The sequence below is a fragment of the Lates calcarifer genome, unplaced genomic scaffold, assembly GCF_001640805.2.
Source record: "Lates calcarifer isolate ASB-BC8 unplaced genomic scaffold, TLL_Latcal_v3 _unitig_4589_quiver_709, whole genome shotgun sequence".
NCBI lineage: Eukaryota > Metazoa > Chordata > Actinopteri > Centropomidae > Lates > Lates calcarifer.
The window spans coordinates 1-24308 of record NW_026116990.1 but is presented as its reverse complement, the minus strand read 5'-3'; the positions used below and the strand labels follow the sequence as shown (position 1 = coordinate 24308).

The 24308-nt window shown below is 41.4% G+C and overlaps 1 protein-coding gene across 3 annotated transcripts in view; it reads left to right on the top strand.

The window, feature by feature from the left end:
• LOC108900684 (sodium/glucose cotransporter 4-like) overlaps nucleotides 1-22189 on the top strand; it is a 53780-nt gene extending 31591 nt beyond the window's left edge. For 2 of the 3 annotated variants that reach the window (XM_018701857.2, XM_018701856.2), the window contains 4 exons: nucleotides 7897-8047; nucleotides 13207-13375; nucleotides 20897-21112; nucleotides 21647-22189. In XM_018701857.2, the coding sequence (XP_018557373.1) occupies nucleotides 7897-8047; nucleotides 13207-13375; nucleotides 20897-21112; nucleotides 21647-21958 (848 nt within the window). In that variant the 3' untranslated portion in view covers nucleotides 21959-22189. The remainder of the gene's footprint in view (nucleotides 1-7896; nucleotides 8048-13206; nucleotides 13376-20896; nucleotides 21113-21646) is intronic. The other variant, XM_051068463.1, reaches the window with a different exon arrangement.
• Nucleotides 22190-24308: the final 2119 nt, after the last annotated feature.

The following is a 24308-nucleotide window of genomic DNA, read 5'->3' as shown; positions in this document are numbered from 1 at the left end:
GGGAGGAATTCAATTCAATTCAATTCAATTTTATTTATATAGCGCCATATCACAACAACAGTCATCTCAAGGCACTTTTCATATAGAGCAGGTCTAGACCGTACTCTTTAAAATAGGTATTTACAGAGAGAGACCCAACAAATCCCACCATGAGCAGCACTAGGCGACAGTGACAAGGAAAAACTTCCTTTTAAGAGGCAGAAACCTCGAGCAGAACCGGACTCAGGGTGGGCGGCCATCTGCCTTGACCGGTTGGATTAAGAAGGAGAGAGAGGGGGGAAGAGGGGGGGAGAGGGGGTAGAGAATAGCGAAAGAAGAACATAGCATAACACAGGTTCCATATCAGATGTAAGGTGAGGCCAGTAATACAGCAGTAGTAATGATAGTAGTGATAATTAAAGTATTAACTGTTAACACAGCAATACAACTAATAGCAGTGTAAGTAATTCCTAATCATAACAGCAGGTGTTGAGTGGAGTTGTAGGAGCAGCAGGAGGCTTGTCATCACAGATCAGACTCTACAGCTCCAGAGGCAGAAATACCTGCAGAAAGAGACAGAAGAGGAGACAGAGACGGAAGAGCACAATACTACAGGAAAGGGAAGATATTGAGTTAGTAACATGTAACATGGGATATATTGAGTTGAGAGAGAGGGAGAGAGAGAGAGAGAGAGAGAGAGGAGCTCAGTGCATCATGGGAGATCTCCTGGCAGTCTAGGCCTATAGCAGCATAACTAAGGGATGGTTCAAGCCTGAGCCAACCGTAACTATAAGCTTTATCAAAGAGGAAAGTTTTAAGCCGACTCTTAAAGGTACAGAGGGTGTCTGCCTCCCGGACTGAAACTGGGAGAAGGTTCCACAGTAGAGGAGCCTGATAACTGAAGGCTCTGCCTCCCATTCTACTCTTGGAAACTCTGGGAACCACCAGTAAACCAGCATTTTGGGAGCGCAGAGTCCTGGTGGGATTGTAGGGGACTATGAGATCTTTAAGGTAAGATGGAGCCTGACCATTAAGGGCTTTGTATGTGAGGAGGAGGATTTTGAATTCCTGAGCTAAATTTTAAGTGTCACAGCAAAGGGTCTGAATATTTATGTCAATGTTATATATGGCTGATTGGGAGCAGAACAAGGTTGACAGGTGGTTGCGGATCTGAAGCGGAGAAAAGGGAGAGAGCTGGTAAGTAGTAATCCAAAAACAGGTAAGTAAAAAACAGGATACTCTAGAGACAAGTGTTTGATTGTAGCGTTTATCGCAAAAGGATCCTTAACTGGACTGGCTTGAGCTGAGAAACACTTTCTCAATAGAGAAGGGACCAATGAACCAGGGAAAGTTTATTGGATTCAGTTAAAAAAGGGGAATATTCTGGGTAGACAACCAGATGAACTGATCACTTCCAGACCTTCCTGCACCTGTGGATATGATGCTGGACAGATGGCAAGTTCATCTGCCTGTGTGGGGAAAAGCAGAGGATGATAGCCTAATGAGGCTTCAAATGGTGATAGTCCAGTGCGCATATTAATGAGTTATGAGAATATTCAACCCAAACCAGATGAGTGCTCCAGGATGATGGGTCAAAGGCTGCCACACAGCAGAGGGCCAAATCCAGCAGCCTTAGAAAAACGGTCCACCACAGTGAGAATGACAATGTTACCCTTGGAAGGAGGGACACCTGTAACAATGTCTAAAGCAATGTGGGACCAGGGTCTCCCATGAACTGGAAGTGGATGAAGCAGTCTAACGGGGGCCTGGTGTAGTGTCTTCCTGTGGGCACAGGTGGCACATGCAGCCAAACAAACTCTCGGCTGTCACTTTCCATAGTTGGCCACCAAAAATGTCTCTTGAGGAGGGACAGTGTGTGGTTAAACAGAATCTGGGACAAAAACACAGATAGGGGGGCCAGTACCTCGTCAGATTGGTGATGACCTGGCTGGAAGGCAGGATGGTCTCTGTGACAGGGCTGGAGTCCACAGGTTAGTACTGATGAGACAGGGCATCCGGTTTAATGTTCCTGGAACCTGGGCAATAGGTTAGAGTGAAGTTGAACTGACTGAAGAACAGAGCCCATTGGGCTTGAATGTATGACAGATTCTTGTGATCTGTCCAGACAATGAAGGGCTTCTCTGTCCCCTCTAACCGATGTCTCCACACCTCTAAGGTTAATACTTCCCTGTTACCCACATAATTTTGATTGGCAGGGGTGAGACAGCGAGAATAATATGCACAGGGGTGTAATTTATTCTCTGGAGCAAACATTTGAGAGAGAACTACCCCAGCTCCAATATCTGAGGCGCCCACTTCTACTACAGTATGTACTGCTTAGCAGGATCTGGTTGGATAAGTACAGGAGCTGAGGTGAACGGGGACTTGAGCAGGGAGAAGGCTGGGTCAGCTTCAGGGGGCCAGTGATAAGGGACTTTAATAGAGGTGAGTCTAGTAAGTGGTGCAGTTACCTTACTGTAGTCCTTTATGAACCATCCATAAAAAATGGCAAACCCAAGGAAATGCTGGAGTTCTTTCTTGTTGGTAGGAGTGGGCCACATGAAACTAAGTCCACATGAAAATTCACACTTTTCTGCTTTCACATAAAGCTTATTTTCCAAAAGTGGAGTACTTGGTGGACATTATAGACATGCTCATCAATGGTCTTTGAAAAAAAAAAAAAAACAGAATGTCATCCAAGTAGACAAAAACAAACCTGTTCAAGAAATCTGAGGACATTATTCACCAATGCCAGGAAAAGTGACAGAGCATTGGTATGGCCAAAAGGCATTACCAAGTACTCAGTATCTCAGTATCTCAGTGGTGTGTTGAAGGTGGTTTTCCATTCATCCTCCTCCCAAATGTGGACTAGATGATAAGCATTCCTCAGATCTAGCTTGGAAAACACAGTGGCACCTTGTAGGGATTCAAAAGCCGAACTGATCAGACTGTTCTTAACGGTGATGTGATTTAAACCCCAAAAATCAATGCAGGGGCGCAGGGACTTATCTTTCTTTTCCACAAAGAAAAACCCAGCACCTAGAGGAGAGGAAGAAGGCCAGATTATACCTGCTGTGAGGGCATCAGTGATGTAATCCATGGCCTCTTTTTCTCACAGGAAAAGATTGTACAGATGACTGGAGGGCAAGGAGGCATCAAGTCAATGGCACAATCATAAGGCTGGTGTGGGGGCAGGGACAGGGCTTTATCCTTACTGAAAATCTTAGTGTGGAGGGACCTGGGACAGGTCAGGGGCTTCCGTGGTACAGGTGGCTCGCTCTCCTGGAGAAAGGGCAGATTGCAAACAGACAGAGTGACAAAAACTGCTTCAGCCTAGAATTCTCCCTGCAGTCCAGTCAATGTGGGGATGGTGTTTGCTTAGCCATGGATGGCCCAGAACTAGGGGTATATCCTCAGTCTCCGTGAGGAGACGGGAGGAGGCACAGTTAGGATGGTCAAAGACAGTCTTAATCTGGACAAAAAATCAGCTAACTAAAGAGAACAGATTACTGTAGTGGAACTTAAAGCCTCGGCCCAAACTAATGCTCTTCCCCTTCCCCACAGTCTCATGATATGATGTACCTTGGAATGATCAGTGGTAAAGGTTGCTGGCCGTGGGTGAAAAACCAGGTTGCACATTAGGAGGAAGCTCAGGAAAAGGTTCCGGGTCGGTGGAGTACGAATCCCTGACTGGAGGTGGAGGCTCAGGACGAAGCAATGGCGGAGCAGGTGGTAAAACTGCGAAGGAGAGAGCTGAGACCTGCTGAGTTAGTTCCGAAAATTGAAAGTCAAGGCCTGGTTATTGTTGACTAGTGATGGGACATACTGTCGATGCTTTGAAGCGTGTGTTGATAAATCCAGGAGGTGTTTAGTGAAGTGCATACCGATGCTTGTATCGTGCAGTGATGACATTTGAAGCCTCGCTGCATGTAGCGGTTCAGGAAGTGGTTCATATTTCTCTTCCTTGTTAACACTGCCATAGTTTGAAAACATAATTGTCCCCCTGTCATTATTATATGACTTTGTCAAATATTGATGTAAAGGAGGAGGTTCACTTTGGTATGTGTACTACTACCACGGAACATTGATTAGCATGTATCAGCCAAGAAACTCTTGCACACTATTTACAAACAAGCATAAGCACGTTAATAACGGGAGACAAAAACACATGGTTTAAATGGGTTATTATCATTTAAATCTAAATTTATTTATTTCTTGTTCCTGCAATTATTATTCCCATGCCCAAACTGTGGCAAGACAGCTTTGAGAGTATCACATACAGTTAAAATGACTATGAATACATCTGCCTGTCTTACAGTCTTTGACCAGCAGGGGGCGCATGAAGCCTCAAGAAATGAACCCTTTTGCAAACCACTTAGCTGGAAGGCTTCTAGGCTTCATGAAGCTTCATCTCGCCATCACTACTGTCGAACAGAGCCCGAAGCTGTTGTTCATGCTGACCCAGTAACACACCCTGAGATGAGAGGGCTTTGTGGAGAGGTGAGGGACTTGTGGCCTCATCTGAGGGGTTGTCTGCAGGGTCAACTGTTTTTGGCCAGTTAGTTAGTGTTTCAAAATTGGATCCAAAATGCAGACCCCACACAAAAGCGAAGTCTTAACAGTTTATTTACACAAAAATGAAAGAGGGTTTACGCTGAGCAGGGCAGATTCCTGTAGAGTCTGAGTGGGGAACAGGAAGACAGGACTGGATGTGGCCAATCGGGAGTAGGACAAGGTTGATGGTGGTTGCTGATCTGAAGCGGAGAAAGGGGAGAGAGCTGGTAAGTAGTAATCCAAAAACAGGTAAGCAAAAAACAGGATACTCTAGAGAAGAGTGTTTGGCCACTGCAAAGCTGAGAGCAATGAACTGGCAAGGACTGGAGAGTGGGACCAAGCCTAAAATTTACAGATGAGGTGGACCAACTGAGGACAAGCAAACAAGCAAAAAACAACAACAACAACAACAACAACAACAACAACAAAACACTACAACTCCCAACACATTTGCATAAAACTGAAAAGGATTACAAAGTAATTTCAAAGCTATGAGAGAATCGTCAGTCCACAGGTAAGAAAAACTGTCTATAAAAAGAAATGATTTCCCAGAGGAGAATTTTACAGCTCAAAGTTTGCTTTTTTTCCCCTAAAGCTTGGGAGACAAAAGTGTTATTCTCACTTCAGCCTCATTTTAGTTTCTATTTTGTCTGTCTGTTTCTAGTTCTAAGTTCCTTTGGAATCAAAAATTAGCAATACCAGAACCACTATGGATGCAATATTTGAGCCTACCCACATACATACATTTAGAATCATTAATTAACCTAAACGGCATATCTGTGAGAGGATGCCAGAGTACGGATAGAGAACCCACACAGGCACAGGGAGAATATGCAAACTCCACTCCACCCTGTGCAAACTGGAGCTTGAACCCGGAACCCGACTTCCCCTTACATACAGTAAAAATGCTGTGTACAGTGGAAGTTGGTTACAAAATTTCTACCAGGAAAACAAATTGAATCAAAAATCAATGTCCAGTTATTTTAACGGCCAGTTGAAGCAGGAAGGAGAGAGAAAAACAAAGAGAGGAGCAGATATGTGATTCTGGTTTTTTTCTTCAGTGATGTTAATAATGTAAATGGAGGAGTTCAATAGAGGAGAAGAACACCTGCTCTTTGGCAAGATTAAAGTCTTTAACTAAATGTAGGAACTTTGCCTTTAGTCTTGTACTTGTGCTGAACCTTTAGCCACGTTTAATGGAATAAATGAACATGAGGGACCATGTGGAGGTTTGTCCTGACTGTCAGTCTGCTTTGCTGCAGCTCTGAGGCCTCAGTCACCTGTTCTAGTATTACTCATTTTTGTTTCCAAAGGAGCATAGCAAGGTATTTCCTTTAAGTTTTCAAGTCTGACAGAGAGCTCTCTGATAACTCGACCTGAGATCAAGAAGAGGCACAAAAGTCATAGAAATCTGAGAATTATCTTGAGCTCAATGAGATCTTATTTGAAACTTAAAAGGAGGCTAATTTGAGACTTTGAGACCATAATCTCATTTTGGTTTCACACAGACCTCATCTAGGAGAAATAAATCAAACACTTTCGAGAGCTCTTCTTTAACTTTCTTTTCCTCTGGGTTAGTGCTATAGCACTGTGTAAGTCCATTATACACAAATCATGGATCATGGTGCATGGAGCATGATGTCCATGGCCGGTCAGCACAGAAGATGCTGCACTCAAAAAAAGTAAATAAAAGTTAAAATTGAGGACTGCTGAAGCTAGGGTTCAATTGTTTGCAAAGAACACACATATGGTGGGGGAACATCATTACTTGAGGCTACTTTACTGCCTCAGGGCCTGGCAGCTTGCATCACCATGAAAATGAATTCCAAAGTTAATCAAGGTATCTTGAAGGGTCATGTCAGGGTGGCTGTCCACCAGCTGAAGTTGAGTGACACAGTGGGATAATTACCCTAAACATCAAAGCACATCTACCATGGAATTACATGAAACAAAGACAGTTCACCTTTTGGAGTATCCCAATCAGAGCACAGACCTCAACCTAATACAGAGAGTAACCTCAAAAGAGTCATTCACACCAGTCATCTTAAGAATATACAGGTTTGTAGGAAGAATGACCAGGAATGTTGAATAGGTGTGTGGAATAAAAACACAAAAGATTCTAATTATTGTGTGTTATTAGCTTAAGCACACTGTGTTTGTCTACAATTTGACTTAGATGAAGATCACATCAAATTTCATGACCTAAAGTATGTAAAGATTTACATACTTTAAAAGGCTTACATACTTTTTCTTCTCACTGTAATTGCACAGAGCCTTCCATTCTTCTAATATGATTTTTTATACCTTAAAATCTGCCTTTAAGAGTTGTTTGGGCTCTCTCCACTAGTCCTCAGACTCCTCACTGCCCATCACTTTAGACTCACGATACAATCCGTTAAATTCAAACATTTATCAAAGTGTCATGTATAGTACACCATGCAGAGTACTGTGGAATACACTGATTGTAATTTAGTAGCAAATTATGTCATTTGTACTTATGTTATGAAAATGATGCCAACAGACAGCATTCAAATCAACATATGAACACATCAGTGGAGAGCTCTTTTGCAGTTTTACAAAAACAAACCAACAAATCACAAACAAAAATCTTATTTCAAAGCTCTCCTACTCAGCTTCTTCCAGAGCTTTCAACCATGTCTTAGCAGAAGGACTTTGCTTAGTTGCCATGGAAATGACTGTTGTCACTTCACTTCAAACATCACTTAAATTCCAACAGTTGTTGTATACATATAGTAATTGATTCCATGACAAATTAAGCCAAGCTTGAATCATGAATACTATTGCTATTACTTTTTTTTTTTTTTATCCTACTGTGAATATGCAAAAAGGCAAAGCTTCTAAGGTAACAGTGAGTCAGGAAACTGGTTTCAGTTATCAACAAAATCTGCAGCAGGAAGGCTGTTGAGGCAATCTGGCAGTTAATTAAAAACACTGATGTGGTATATACCTACAGTTTTGCCTTGAGTGCATCTGCTTGCTTGTGTCTTTTTCTCGAGTCTTACATTGTTACATTTAAGTCACATAGAAGAGACGCAGGGAAAAGAAAGGAGGAAAAGAGGAACCGGAGAAATGTGTTTTTAATGAAATCAGCTATGCTCTCCTCTCTGGCAAGCAACATCACTTTCAGATGGTAATGGCACAGCTGGATCAGGATCATTATGTGTATTTAACATGCTCAACTACTATGTGTTTGCTGTGCTGTTATTTGCTTCTGTATTATTAATGTTTTTCCCCTTGGAATAATAGAGTTTTAGAACTCTGAATGGTAGTATACAAATATCATAATTATTTATCTGATATTTCACCATGAGTGTGTCATCCTTTGTCCTCCTCTCTGTGCAGGTCTTCGTGGTCTGATGCTGGCAGTGATGTTAGCTGCACTGATGTCATCTCTGACCTCCATTTTTAACAGCAGCTCCACACTGTTTACACTGGACCTCTACCACAGAGCCAGGCCTAAAGCTTCCGAGAGGGAACTCATGATTGTTGGACGGTGAGGGTTGACCAAAATTTTTTCACAAAAAGAATAAAAAAATCAGAGATTCAACTTCATAAATACAAAACCAAAGATCCAACTGGTAACACTTATAATAAGGGTACATTAACAATATTTAATGCCGTAATGACCATTAACTAATAGTTAATTAACAGTTAACTAATTATCTAGTAATTATTTACTAACTGTGTTCATGTTGACTTAGGCATTAATTTATAATTTATTTAATAGTCTATGATAGTCTATCCTCTAATTTATTTTTGGTTAAGGTTGAGATCAGTGGTCACACTCCTTGGTCTTTATGTTGCTTGTTGCTTCCTTAACTCTAAGCCCAACCTATAATTTATTATGAATGTTATACTGTATCAGCAGTACCAATGTAACAAAATGTTCCATGTAGAGATGTAAACTAATATAGTATAATAATAATAATGATGGCAAACATAATAATAATAATAATAATAATAACTAGATAAAATACATTTCCTGCAGAAAATGCATGTGAATGCTGAGCGCTGAATGGATCGCTGAAACAATGCTGGAAATGACTGAAATCATTGTTGAAATGAAGAAGAAAAACATAGAAGTTGGAAGTCAGTTGGAAATCAAAAGTAATTTCTGAAGCAGTGATTAAAGTGGTGGAAATTAGCAGAGAGAAAGGGTAGATGCAGAAGCTGAAAGTTAAAACCAACAGCTGAACTATTCAGTTGAATAGCAAAATTGCAATAGCAAAGTTGAACATTTTAAAAAGTGTAAAGAGTTGAATAAGCACAAATGTAAATAGTTTAAGCATCTTGATAATTGAATGGTTTCTATAGCAGAAAGTATGCAGGATGTGTGTGTGCGCGAGTGAGAGAGTGAGAGAAAGAGCAAGAGAGAGAGAGAGAGAGAGAGGAGGTGAGGGACAAACAGTTCAAAGGAGAGGTGTGTGTTAGGGTTAATCACCAATCAAAATGACCAGTGTGTTAATGTGCAGGTGTCAGTTGTGTGTACATGTATGTGCGTGTATATGTGTGTGTTAAAACAGGTTAGTTTAAATGTGTGTAGGGGAAGCCCATCAATGAGAATGGCCCATGTGTAAATGTGTGTGTGTAAACAGCACAGAGAGCAGAGGAGGTCTTAATGACCAAATGTCCATCACCTGTGTACAGGCAGCTGCAGTAAGCTGGCCCTCATTCACAGTCACACAGTACTGAGAGGTGGCTCAACCCACCTCTGGAATTTGTGTTATTGATTAAAAAACCATAGCTGCTATCAATGAAATGAGGTGACTACCAGCACCAGGAGACTTTACTGAACACAGACGTGTGTTATTTGTGTAGATAAAGTGAAAAATGACCACAGGATGGCAGTTTAAAAACTGGCCTGGTTTGGCTGTTTTATGAACAGAGAGAGAGAGCCTGATAATATGGAGATCAATGGAGCAGGTGAGGGCTCCTCTTGGTGATCAGAGGCTGCTACTGCAAAAACTGTGATAATAGTATAAATAGCACAATTGCAAAAAGCGAATTGAAGAGTTGTGGGTGATTTTGCAACTACTATTACTGTGAATGTGCAGATTAAATTGGTGATAGAGTCAGGGATGTAGTGACAGTAAAAGAGAAATGAACTAGTCTGAGACAGGCAAGCAAGAAATGATCTCCAAAACATCAGCAACTGGAAGTGACAGAACACGCTTACCACAGCACGTCAGCACGTTCACGTCTTCCCCAAATCAATTTCAATTCAATTCAATTCAATTTTATTTATATAGCGCCGTATCACAACAACAGTCATCTCAAGGCACTTTTCATATAGAGCAGGTCTAGACCATACTCTTTAAAATAGGTATTTACAGAGAGAGACCCAACAAATCCCACCATGAGCAGCACTAGGCGACAGTGGCAAGGAAAAACTTCCTTTTAAGAGGCAGAAACCTCGAGCAGAACCGGACTCAGGGTGGGCGGCCATCTGCCTCGACCGGTTGGGTTAAGAAGGAGAGAGAGGGGGGAGAGGGGGTAGAGAATAGCGAAAGAAGAACATAGCATAACACAGGTTCCATATCAGATGTAAGATGAGGCCAGTAATACAGCAGTAGTAGTGATAGTAGTGATAATTAAAGTATTAACTGCTAACACAGCAATACAACTAATAGCAGTATAAGTAATTTCTAATTCTAGCAGCAGGTGTTGAGTGGAGTTGTAGGAGCAGCAGGAGACTTGTCATCACAGATCAGACTCTACAGCTCCAGAGGAAGAAATACCTGCAGAAAGAGACAGAAGAGGAGAGAGAGACGGAAGAGCACAATACTACAGGAAAGGGGACATATTGAGTTAGTAACATGTAACATGGGATATGAATCCATATTGAGTGGAGAGAGAGAGAGAGAGAGAGAGAGAGAGGAGCTCAGTGCATCATGGGAGATCTCCCGGCAGTCTAGGCCTATAGCAGCATAACTAAGGGATGGTTCAAGCCTGAGCCAACCCTAACTATAAGCTTTATCAAAGAGGAAAGTTTTAAGCCTACTCTTAAAGGTACAGAGGGTGTCTGCCTCCCGGACCGAAACTGGGAGAAGGTTCCACAGTAGAGGAGCCTGATAACTGAAGGCTCTGCCTCCCATTCTACTCTTGGAAACTCTGGGAACCACCAGTAAACCAGCATTTTGGGAGCGCAGAGTCCTGGTGGGATTGTAGGGGACTATGAGATCTTTAAGGTAAGATGGAGCCTGACCATTAAGGGCTTTGTATGTGAGGAGGAGGATTTTGAATTCTACTCTAGATTTGACTGGGAGCCAATGTAGAGAGGCTAACACAGGAGAAATGTGATCTCTTTTTCTTAGTTCCTGTCAGTAGTCGTGCTGCAGCATTTTGAATCAGCTGCAGAGTCTTTAGAGACTTGTTGGGGCAGCCTGATAATAATGAATTACAGTAGTCCAGCCTAGAAGTAACAAATGCATGGACTAGTTTTTCTGCATCTTTTTGGGACAGAAAATGTCTAATTTTGGAGATGTTACGCAGATGAAAAAAGGCAGTCCTAGAAGTTTGTTTTATGTGTGAGTTAAAGGACAAATCCTGATCAAAGGTGACTCCCAGATTCTTTACAGTGGAGCTGGGAGCCAGGGCAATGCTGTCTAATGGAGCTACATCATTAGAAAGTTTGTTTCTGATGTGTTCAGGACCAATTATAATGATTTCAGTTTTATCTGAGTTTAGTAGTAAGAAGTTGCTTGTCATCCAGATTTTAATGTCCCTAAGACAAGCTTGGAGTTTGGCTAGATGATTGGTTTCATTAGGTTCCATTGACAGATAAAGCTGTGTATCATCTGCATAACAATGGAAATTTATGGAGTGTTTCCTGATAATATTGCCCAAGGGAAGCATATACAGAGTGAAGAGGATTGGTCCAAGCACTGACCCTTGTGGAACTCCATGTCTAACTTTTGTGTACATCAAAAAGATTCCTGTAAACTGGCACATTACCACGAGTTGATATCCACATTAATATTAAAATCACCTACAATAATTGGTTGGAGCCTCCTGTCCAGCACCCTGGCATGAGCTTTCCTGAGGAGGCTGAGCAGTGTGATACCCTGATAGCACACCATCCAGACCAACAGAGGAGCTTTCTGACTACCTCAGCAACCTCTACTAGTATTGGTAGGCCATTTGCCCATAGCACTGACCTTGGCGTGGTCCATCTGGATACTGTTCTGGGAAATGTTAAAGCCCAGGAATGAGACAGTTGTAAAATGTGTCAACTCCACCTTCCATAGAATATAGTCTCTGCCCTGCGAGTGACAGGCACATCTACTCTGTTCAGTGAGTGGGGTGAGATAAGTGAAGCAGCAGTTTGTTATCCAGAGGGCTGTGTGCCTTGTGAGTGGCAAAATAAGAAAAATATTCTGTTGCTTCTAACTCTCTGATAATTTTAAGTATATCAAAAATCACAGCACAGCCATTTTATTTAGCTCATGTGTATCGTGATTTTGTCAGACCACATTGTAGTTATAAAATCAGAGTTTTAACAGTGCAGAAAATCAGCTTGAAAATGACTTGGTTGTATCTGCTGGGTAGATGTAGTCTGAATGGGCTGCATTCACTGTTTCAAACTGAAAAACCTGTAAATGAGAGCAGCTTACTTGGGAATTCTGCTGTATTAAGTACTGTATATATGGTGAACACAGAGAATAGGAGAAGAGGTGCTGAAACAGGCAATTAGGCAGAATGCAAATACAATGCAGACCAGCCATATACAGAATTTTGATTTAGTCTTTTTTTTTTTTTTTATAGTTTTTACCACATTGAAACAATAAGTAACCCAAAAATGCTGGGTACATAATAAATAAAAAAACAAAAAGTTTCCTCTCTTTCTTTTCTTTGATGACTTAAAATCTATCTTCTGTCAAATCATAATTGGTATTGTTGACAAGGTCCTGTTTTGGTGGTCTCTCTACAGAGGCCTTGCTTACAGTAAAATGATCACTTCACATGTGTTGGATTGCAGTGAGCCATAACCTGTGCTGCTCTAGCATTATTGGAAACCTAAAAATTAGCTAGTTCTAAGGTGTAGCAACCACAACATTTTTCACACCCAGAAACCATAAACTTCATTGGTATCAGTATTCTTTTGCCAAGTACACAATAAAGTTGACAAAGTTGTGCATTCCACCTTTGCTTTATGGAGCAGAGTCTGTCCAGTCAGAACTACTCATAGGCAGGATACCTGTCCTGCTACTGATTCAACACAGAACTACATAGAGGGAATTTAAATCTCCATGGAAATATGTCCCAATTTGAGATTTTTTTAGGCAACATCATGATTACCATGAGTTAGAAATGCATTTTGTAAAGCAAAGCAAAGCAGTTTGTAAGGTGGATGAATCATCTAATCATTACACTATGAAATGTAGAGAATTCTACAAAATATTTCAAAAGCTAAATATGGCAGCATATTTTGGTAAATGACTGGCCCTAACAGTAAGTGTGAGCAGATAGTAGTTGTTTGGCTCAAACATGCAAAATCACCAATATGATGGAAAATTAAAAAGCCATGTTTTCAAACAAACACAGCCAAAGACCAAATTATTCTTTCAGTTGCCATTTACATTGACATTAGACTCATCTCTTTGAAACTTTTCTGTATTTCTGACTTATTAATAATACTGTGTGTCTTTTCAGGGTGTTCATCCTGGTCTTGGTGTGTGTGAGTCTGATGTGGATTCCAGTCATCCAAACAGCCAATAGTGGGCAGCTGTTTGATTATATCCAGTCAGTGACTAGCTTTCTAGCTCCACCCATTACTGCTGTATTCCTAATGGCTATCTTCTGGCCACGTGCCAATGAGCAGGTAGGTCTCTCTCTTACTGTAAACCCTAAAATGTACTGATTTTTGTTGTGGGGACTTGCTTTGCCTCCAAAAGGAAGGTGAGTTTCATCCATTATAACAACAATAGTCACCCTGACATAATCAATCAATCAATAAAACCTGCAGCCTGACTAAAAGTCCTCTCTCTCCACTGTACTGCCAGTAGTATAAACTAGGAATGGGCATTTCAATTACTTTTTGAAGTTGATTAATCAAGTCAATAGTGGTGACGTAATAATTAATTTGTGCCCTCCATTCAAACCAAGATAATAATATGGTGTCATGTTGAGTTATGTTTTTTCCACTGTAGTGTACAGATGCACTAACTTTACCTCCCAAGCTCCAATCATCATGAACGCATCTCAGACTAGTTCTCAGCAGTGTGTCTCTCATCTGTGCAGTGAGTCTAAAGCGCAGTACCTGAAGTGTTCCAGTCACCATCCATGTAACGTCAGGTGACTGTGACATGAGAGCTGTCCATGCATCAGTTGTTATTGCTACTTTCTTGGCTTCCATCAGAATCTTTTTCAGAGCTGTAGCTGCATATCGTTTGAAATCATTTAAGTCACCAAAGCTATTTGTTATTTGTTCCTGTCGTTTGTGTGTTTTGGTACTATGAGTGTTTCAGTACTATGAATCCGCAAGTGCTGGCTGTCCGCCGGATGGCTGGACATTAAACATTTTCACTTGACTGCTTTATGAATGTTTCAAATCACGTCACTTTATATAATGTTATCTTAAATGTTTTTCTGATGTAAATGTAATCTTAAACCAGATGAAGGATTTTTGTCATCAGATGTCTGCATCTTCAGTAATCAGAGAAACAAACTGAGCAAACAGCCACTCTCAACGTCCTGTGTCCATGTTGCAGAGAAACATTGTTTTTTTTAAAACATGAAACTGCTTTATTCAATGTGGCCACGGTAAACAATTCCGCTCTCAGTAAAAACCTCCAGAATGACCTAAAAACAAGCTGGGCATCTAGAAACAACATGATCTAATGTTAGTGCAGGTTGGTTAACAGCCCACTGGTCCTTATTAAACAGATTTTGAAAGTGAAACTACTAAAACGATAACTCCTGTGAAGACCATTAAACTATGTTTACCGTGTCGATTAATCAACTAATCAATTATTCATGCACATTCCTAGTAAACCTAAACCTCATCATCCCATGGTATTATTGTGGTATTATGCACTCCCATGTTATTTTAGCAACATCATCAAGTGTAGTGGCATCCTGTGTCCTTCCCGTTTGTGTTGCGCAAAGGTGAGTTTTATGGTCCTGATTTCACCTCAAATCCTCAACAACTGTTGGCGTTTGCTATTTTTCTTTTGTAATTTTCCCATTTTTAAATAAACCCAATTAGGGTTTAGAAAATGGCATTTGTTACATAAAGGTTACACACACACACACACAAATCAATATTTGGTGGAATAACCCTGATTTTTAATCACAGCTTTCATGTGTCTTGGCATGCTCTCCACCAGTCTTTCACATTGGTGTTGGGTGACCTTATGCCATTCCTGGCTCAAAAATTCAAACAGCTCAGCTTTGTTTGATGGCTTGTGACCATCCATCTTCCTCGTGATCACATTCCAGAGGTTTTCAATGGGGTTCAGGTCTGGAGATTGGGCTGGCCATGACAGGGTCTTGTTCTGGTGGTCCTTCATCCACACCTTGACTGACCAAGCTGTGTGGCATGGAGCATTGTCCTGCTGGAAAAACCAGTCTTCAGAGTTGGGGAACACTGTCAGAGCAGAAGGAAGCAAGTTTTCTTCAAGGATAACCTTGTACATGGCTTGATTCATGCATCCTTCGCAACGATGAAGCTGCCTGATTCCATCCTTGCTGAAGCACCCCCAGATCATCACCGATCCGCCACCAAATTTCACAGTGGGTGCGAGACACTATGGCTTGTAGGCTTATCCAGGTCTCTGTCTAACCATTAGACGCCAGCTGTTGGGCAAAGCTGAAAATTGGACTCATTAGAGAAGATGACCTTACTCCAGGCTTCTATGGTCCAATCCTTATGGTCTTTTGCAAACCTCAGCCTGGTTCTTCTTTGCTTCTCATTGATGAAGGGCTTTTTTCTAGCTTTACTTACTTGAGCCCTGCCCCTAGGAGCCTGTTTCGAACTGTTCTTGCCGTGCACTTCACCCCAGTTGCCATTCTTTTTGTAGGTCACTTGATGTCATCCTACGGTTGCTGAATGACATTCGAATGAGTTGATGGTTATCCCGGTCAGTGGAGAGTCATTTTCACCCTCTGCCAGCCTGTAGCTTTGTTGTCCCCAATGTCTGCTGCTTGACCTTGTTCTTATGAACTACTGTCTTAGAAATTTTAAGGATGGAAGCAACCTGATGCTCACTGTATCCCTCTGCCAGTAAAGCCAGAATTGAACCCTTCTTTTCCTCACTCAAAACTTTTCTTTTCAACTCTTTTGGCATGGTCAGCACTTATTTTTTTGATACCAATTACTTTTGAGGTACTACTAGCACTGTTTTTGCCATCCAGCTGGTCCTATTGCAAGAGGATAGTGATGACCACAGCAGTGTTTTTTATACTTTTCTTTGTTAAACAAGATTTGGTTCAGGTGTTCACCTAATCAATACCTCATTAAGTAGAATGAGGTGTGCTTGTGTTGGAATTCAACACTAGAATGGAATGGCTGTTAAACATGTAGAGATGCTGATTTCAGAAAAATTTGAAGTGGTCTCTTAATTTTTTCCAGAGCTGTATATATGTATGTCTATATAAATAACAGCTTCAGTGCACCTTGGCATTGATTCTACAAGAACTCTGCTGGAGGGATGGAACATAATTTTTCCAAGAGAGATTGCCATAGTAGTAACAGAGCCACCAGATTGCCTCACTGTAGGGGTCAAACACACAGGCCTGGACCTATGTCTTGGTGCTTTCTTATGTACCCAATTGGCATGAAAGGAAAGTTATACTTCCAGTGAAAGGGAATTCTAAATTCTTAAAATGGTTAGATATTTTTCCTCATTAAAATGACCTGATATTTCTGGGAAACCATGATGCCAAGTACATAGTCAAGACTTCCAGTTCCTGCAGCAGAAAAACATCCCCACATCACCAATTACCCACCCCCATGCTTGACTGTGGTGATGGTATTCTTCTGGTCATAAGCCTGCCTTTTCTCACACCATACATACCGCTGGTCCATGTGTCTAAACAGTTCCAATTTTATCAGTCCATAGAATTGTCTCCAAAAACTCTGCAGTCTTGTTGAATAACTGTGACATAGCTATATTAAAAATATAGTGTTGCGCACATATACTACATCATACAATTATTTTATGTATCACTTGACTCATGATGTCATCCAAAGCAAGTAAATTATGGAAGCGAGTAAGTGTAAATTGCTTTAAATAATTATCTTTGGATTATATTAGCCCACTTACAAGTTAAACCTGTAAATTATAATATTATAGTTATAATATTAACTTGCCCTTTAAACTTGACAAGTCCTTTCTCAGTCTGTTAAATAATAGCACTGAAATGGTCTTCAATGCAAAAGCAATGAGTGTCTTTGGGAGGAATCCAAAGGGATGTTATCAGGCGCAGTGACTTTACTCAATATTCACTCTCAGCAGGATTCTTGTCACATCCACTGTGGATCCTGACATTGGCAGGTCCTCTGGAGGCAGTGTAGACTTTGTATTCTTTGAGATCAAAATGAGCATAAACTGTAGTAAGCTCATTTGGGAAAGTGGCCTCACACATGGTGGGGGCTATGATATTCTGGATTGCTTGCCACATATTCTTGGTGTTGTTGGTGTTGAGATCTCTCCCATCTCTGCAGATTTCTCCACTTTGTCTCCTTGATGCTAGCTTGATTGTGCATATTGACAAAACCTTACTCCATTGAGGAGGTGAACGATGCCAGTGTGTTAAGCCAGTTCAATTCAATTATTTGTATGATGCCAGATCAAGCATACACTGTCTCAAGGTACTTTACAGAGTACAGTTGAGATTTTACATAATTATAGTGAGAAACCCAACAGTTCCCATAATGACGAGTGACGAAGAGTGGGAAGGAAAAACTCCAGAAGGACTGGACTCAGGTTGGACTCAGGTTGGACTCAGGCTGACGAATGAAAGTGCTGGCAAAATCAGCCAGACAAAACAACAGAAGTCTGCCCCTAGAGTCTGCTCACCGCATTGACAATCTATACAAGTCGCACTCAACTGACTCTTGTAAAAAATTAACTCAGCAGTCCTCCTCTGCTCTTTGCCAAACGCATGCTATCTCACATAGATCACTGCCATTGGTGGCTGCACTGACTGACAGGCTTCACAGCCTCTAGGCATAATCACACATTCACTGATCCTCAGAAAACTCACTAACTGCAGTAAAAGTCCTTTTAACCTTAACTGAACACAACACAGTCAACACAGTAACACTGTACCCAAACATGTCACTCGGATCTCTACAATGTCTTTGACTGAGTAAACAGTGTGTATAGGTTTCCAAAACAGTTTGATTTATTGAGAGGAACACTCATATATTTTGAATAAAGAAAAATACAGAACAGCTGTGCAGGTTTTCCACAATGAGTTGGGTATATTTGATGAATTGTGAGAGCAGTTGGTAAAAGATAAATGCTGCAATATCAGCCTTTTACATGAACTCAGTCACACTGTGTCCGATTTTGACTACAGTTGGTTTATACTCCACCCCAGCAGTCAACAACAGTTCACAGATGCACTAACTTTACCTCCAAAGCCCAACACATCAACAATGCATCTCAGACTAGCAGTTATGTTGTCAGCAGTGTGTCTCATCTGTGCTGCAAGTCTGGAGCACAGAACGGGAAATGTTCCGGTTACCGTCCATGTAATGGCAGGTGATAGTGACATAAAACTCTGATGTGAGAGCTGTCCATGCAGCGGTTGTAATTGCTACTTTGTTGGCTTCTGTCAAGTTCTTTTTTAGAGCTGTAGCTGCCTCATTGTACTTTTTTCAATCTGGCTGGTCCGTGAAGGCACGGTGTATTCGGTTTCCATGAGCCTTTGACAACTATTCCTCTGAGAACGCTAAAAGGACACGTATCGTCTGAAATCACCATTTCAAGTCATTTGTCATTTGTTCAAGTCACCAAGTCATTTGTTATTTGTTCTTGTCATTTGCTGTCACATGAGCGTTTTTTTATTATTATTATTAATATGAAACTGCTTTATTTAGTGTTTCTACCCATTTTCCATACTTTGTTCGTTTGTTTTGGAGTTAATGAGACCTCAGTAGATAATTCATCCACTTCAGGTGCACACTCGGGCAGAAACAGAACCATAAACATTAGTTCCATGTCTCTATGAGGTAAAACATAAATCTCCTCCCACCCCCAACCAAATAAAGTTAGTCAAATAAAATTTTGTCGATTCTTTAAAAAAAACATGTTGACTGTGCTTACTGTTTCAACTAATCCACTAATCAATTAGTCGTACACATCCCTACCATAAACCAAGATGGTGGAATCAAAAAATGGCCTCTAGAGCTGATGACATGGCATGTGGGGGAGGTTAGCAAAGGCATATTCCTTTGTTTAAAACCAAGTAAGAAGGTGCCAGGTTGAAAGGGGTAGGTTAGCAAGTTACATGCAAGACAGTGAGATGTACCCTCATTCCTATAAATGTGAATATGCCAACACTGATCAATAAACTGACTATAAGCAGATATAACAACAAAGCTCAGGTAGTGCATTAAATTGAAACAATACAGTACACTGACAAAAGTTTGCAGTCCTATGCTGAGCCATTCCTTACAAAAAGAAGTATAGCCCAAGTTTATTTTATTAGGAAAACCTAAATAAAGTTCAAGTATATTTCCCAAGTATACTTTATGTTATTATATATTAAGTAAAATGTACTTAAATGCACTAAATGTACTAGTAGTATACTTTTAAGTGTACAACTTCAGTACAAAACTGGCCTAAAAAAGTTATACTCTTAAGTATACTTTAAGTGTAAGAGAAGTATACTTTGAGTACACAACTAATTTACATCTAAATTTTAAGTCAGCTCACTGTAAGCTGTCAGCTGATTTGCAGTCTATCCAAACTTACTTCAGTAGGGGAAAAATAAATAAGTCAGGTAAAAAGTACATGTAATAATATTATGTAATTACTGTTGTAAAGAAGTAATCTGAACTGCAGTAACATTTTATGTTAGTACATTATTCCCTTCAACTGAGGGATATTTTTCTGTTATGTTCTGTTCTGTTAACTGAAGGATGTTTTCATTATAAATAGTTTTAGTCTTTAATAGTCTTTTGATATATAAAACATCTGTCTGTTTCTGATCATTCCCCTAGTCAAAGATGGGGTGGTGGTGGGGTTCAAACAGTTAATAAAAACTAAGGTAAAAATGAAAATAAAAAGAGTGAGTGAGATAATATGTGGGCTACATGTATGGTAATGGTTTATAATAGCAGCCAGTATGAATCAAGTCTGTTGCAATACTCTCATACCTTTGTCAGTATGCTAGGTAAAGTAAGCTAGGCTCCATTAAATTACCAAGGGCATTCAATTATTATTAGTTTTAATAATAATTAATAACTAGCTTTGAAAGGTAAGTTATCAGGGATGTTTGGCAGTTTGCTTTTTTGCTTTTTTTCTCTTTCACCAGTCTAGCCAAGCCAGTTCTCTCACTACATATGGCAGACTCACCATTGATAATAAGCCTCTCCCAGGGTAATTTCATTTAATTTACTAACTACTCCACCTCACTGAAGATGTCCCTCTACCTTGTCGTCATGTGCATGGTGGCCACATCCAAAAGCCCCTCACTGACAGACAAGTCTGTCTTCAGGCCTCTTAAAAATGGCTAGATGCACTGTATCAGTATTGTCAGTCCTTTTGTCATTGGCTAATGACAAAGCCAGAAAACTACATGCTTCTTCAGCCAGCTGTGTCGTCAGATTTTTCTGCTATTTCTCAGACTTTGTCTGCAATAGTTTTATCTGTCTCCATTCAACACAAACATGTATCCATTCTCCCATTTCTCATTTAAACTACCTTCCCTCTACATTAACTTTTTCTTCTTGGACATTATGGAATGATTTACTTACTTTACTTTTTTAACCCAACTCCATCACTGACAAAAAAAAAACAAAAAACTTCGTAGATAATGTCTGCCATCCAGTGGCAAAAAGCTTTCATTACACAGGCAACAAAATTGAGACATATTCACGGACCTTCTATAAGCACTATAAGCATTGTATTTTACAATAATCACAGTCTTTGAAAGCTTTTGCAGGCCACATAAAAAAAAATGAAGTGATGGGCTTGATTTGGCCCATGGGCCTTGAGTTTGACACATCTGCTCAAGGTATTAAAACTAGATTTTGATACCAGACATCTCTACAAGACAGGGGCACAAGATTGCAAATGTGTAACCTTAAATCTCTTTTCAGTTCAGTGTCTTTTTTTGCCAGTTCCATATGACTCTGCATTTAATATTTTGTGTATGTGTGTCTCAGGGTGCATTCTGGGGTCTGATGACTGGCCTAGTGGTGGGACTGATCCGCATGGTTCTGGAGTTCTCCTATGTAGCTCCTTCCTGTGGTCAGCCTGATCACCGGCCTGCTATCCTGGCTGATGTCCACTACCTGTACTTTGCTCTCATCCTGTTGGGTCTCACCTGCCTTATCATTGCTGCCGTCAGCTTGGCCACTGCCCCAATACCCAAAGAACATGTAAGGAACATGTCATACATTAATTTTATTTATGTTCTAATCTGTGAAATGAGAAACACTAGAAAAGTACAGAAGAAACTATCTATAAACCCATCAACAATCTGTGAAAAATACCTAAACTGCCATAAACAAGTATTCAGTGCTGCTATCCAAGCTGTGAATCAGCAGCAGTCAAAGGCTGTTACCTTATGACCTTGATGAAAGCTAGAGAGCCTAATCCTTCATAGAGGTATGCAAGGTATTACACATGAAAGTATATGGAACTTACATTTAGTGTCACCTTCTATGCACTGCTCAAATTTAGTCCAGGAACTTCTCCCCAAAGAAGGTGCAGAACAGTGGAAACAAAAACAGAACCGCTGACAGTGGCTACATGTTAGATTACTGCAGTGGGAAAGCTCCCACATAGTGAACATAATACATATCCTTAACTGGAAGGTAGACCATGAATTGTCAGTTGTGCTTTAAAGTTAAAGGAATGTCAAGAAAAAACTATTAAACAAACATATGTGCTGGATCTCCTCTCCTGCCCAGCTGTACAGGCTGACCTGGTGGTCCAGATATAGCCAGGAGCCTAGGATCGACCTCACAGGTCCCCAGATGACTTCTGACCCAGTGAACTCTAACTTCAGCAATGACTCTGATCCTTTGCCAGCTTCCTGGTGGCAGAGAGCTGCTCTGTGGCTCTGTGGTCTGACTGGTCCGAACTCTGGCCCCGCACCTCCAGGAACTGAAAACAGTGAGCTGAATTCCTTGCAGGAGGACCCCCTCTGGCGAAGAGTCTGCAACATTAACGCTCTGCTGCTACTGGCTCTTAATGTGTTTCTCTGGGGATACTTGGCTTAATATGCAGGTGTCATAAAATCCTGGAAAGGATGTTATTAGTAAGGTTAAACAGGTATTTGGTTTTATGTTGAAAATGTATGATGACCTGAAAGCCTTGGTCCAGTGGCTAAACCAACCTATTGCTGTACTGGATCAGTAATCTATGCAACAACAGACTGTTGATTTAGAAGTGTCTTATCAGCAAAGACATTTACTATTTAATAATGATCATGTTCTACTTTGATTTAACCACTGACATGATCTACAACTGACTCACATGGTCTGTAATCACTTTTAATAAATGGAGAATTACAGAAAAGACAAAATGTTGTCCTGTAATTCACAATCCATGTTGTGCTCATCCTCAAAGTAATGGACCCTTTTTGGGGTGTTCCAGTAAAGTGGTGCAACATAGTGAAAAGTTACAAAGGATGGCTCCTTGAGAGCAGGAAATGGTGGCTGGAACCCCTGAGGACACTGGAATGAGGATAGGCCTGGCAGAGCTGGTCAAAGTGTTGTGAGAGTATTCGACCCACAATAAATGCCTTTGACCAGGATGATGGATGCTCGGAGACCATGCAGCGTAGAGCCATCTCTATCTCCTGGTTCTTCCTTTCAGTTTGGCTGTTGGACTGGGGGTGGAACCCGGACGACAGACTGATGAAACAGCTGAAGGATCAATTCTGCAGTCTCTTCGGCCAAAGGACATTTGGGCAGGGACACAAAGTGGGCCATTTTACTGAATCTGTCCACCACTGTTATGATGGTGGTGTGTCCATTGGATGGTGGTAGACCGGTCACAAAGTCCAGGGAGATGTAGGACCAGAGCCGATGAGGCACTGGTAGCAGTTGCAGGAGCCCAGCGGGAGCCTGTCATGAGGACTTGTGCTGGTTACAGACAGGACAGGCAATCACAAACTCCCAGGTGTCCTCCTCTGCTGCAGAACCTCCTTCATGCCCTGAATCCCGGGGTGGCAGGTGAGTATGGAGCTGTGGACCCATTGCAGAACCTCAGACCTAAGAGGCTGAGGGACAAACAGGTGATCTGGAGGACAAGAATTGGGGCTGGGCTGGTCCTTCAGGGTGGCTTTAACCCTCTGTTCAATCTCCCAGGTGACAGAAGTGACCAGACAGCTGGAAGTATGGTGTCAGGAACAGGAGCAGAGTCATCCTTCCCCACGAACTGACGGGACAAGGTGTCAGGCTTGACATTGCCGGATAGGAAAGGGAGAGGTTGAATCTTCTGAAGAAGAAGGACCACCTGGCCTGCCTCGAGTTCATCCTCTTTGTGGACTGCATGTACTTGTTTACTTGTTATTGACGTACAGTAAGTCTCCATGGCCTTCCTTTATGGTGTGTACAGGGAATATAGACGTCCCTTGCTTGGCACTGTGCCCTGCTGCAGGTCGATTGCACAGTCAGATGATGTGGAGGCAGAGAGATCGCCTTTGCTTTGCTGAACACGTCCCAGAAGTCATGGTATTCATGAGGCACCCCTGACAGATCCAGAGCTGGACTGGAACAGATGGCCTGCTGAGGTGCAGCAGCTTGCTTGAGGCACACCTGGTGACAGGACAGACTCCATCCCAGTATGGCTCCTGTTGACCAGGCAATGTGGGAGTTATGGGGGAACCCAGGGTCAGGGGCAGATGAGGAGACTGCAGTATATGAAACTGGATGGTTGTTACGCTCCCCGAGGAATAATCTAGGGTTGGGGGGGAAGCAACAAATAAAGAAATAATGTCCCGGGGGGGGGATGGAGAGCAAACAAGGTCGGAGACACTGTATAGTCAAGAAAAAAGGTTTATTCACTAACAAAAGACGCTGGTGCTCAAACCAAAGACAAAACAACCAAGGGACCAAGATAAACTATAACACCACACACGAGTGCAACGCAGCATAGATAAATCCAAATTTCACACTCCAGAATGGAGTCCACTGGAAGCCACTGCTCCCACACACACACCCGACCGGCATACAGAGGCCCACTGGCCACGACTGGTGCCTCTCTCTCTCTTTTATGACTTCCGCTCCTAATCAGGAGCGGATATGGACTCAGGGCAAGACGATCACCTGGAAAGAAAGAAAAAAAAAAGAGGAGAGGGAGAGGGAGAGAGAGAGAGAGAGAGCACAACACACACTCACCCAAGCAAACACACGGCCCTAACACTAGGGCCGTAACACCCCCACCCTTAACGAGCAAACCCCAGTTTGCTTAATAAGTTGGGGAAAAAAAAACCCAATTTGTTCACTAAAAACAAACAAACAATTGCATCGTACTGGATGAATCTGTCAGTTTTTTTTTTTTTTTTTTAAATTTTTTTTTTTTTACTCACCACACATCCCTAAAGGGCATTTGAACTCACCCCGG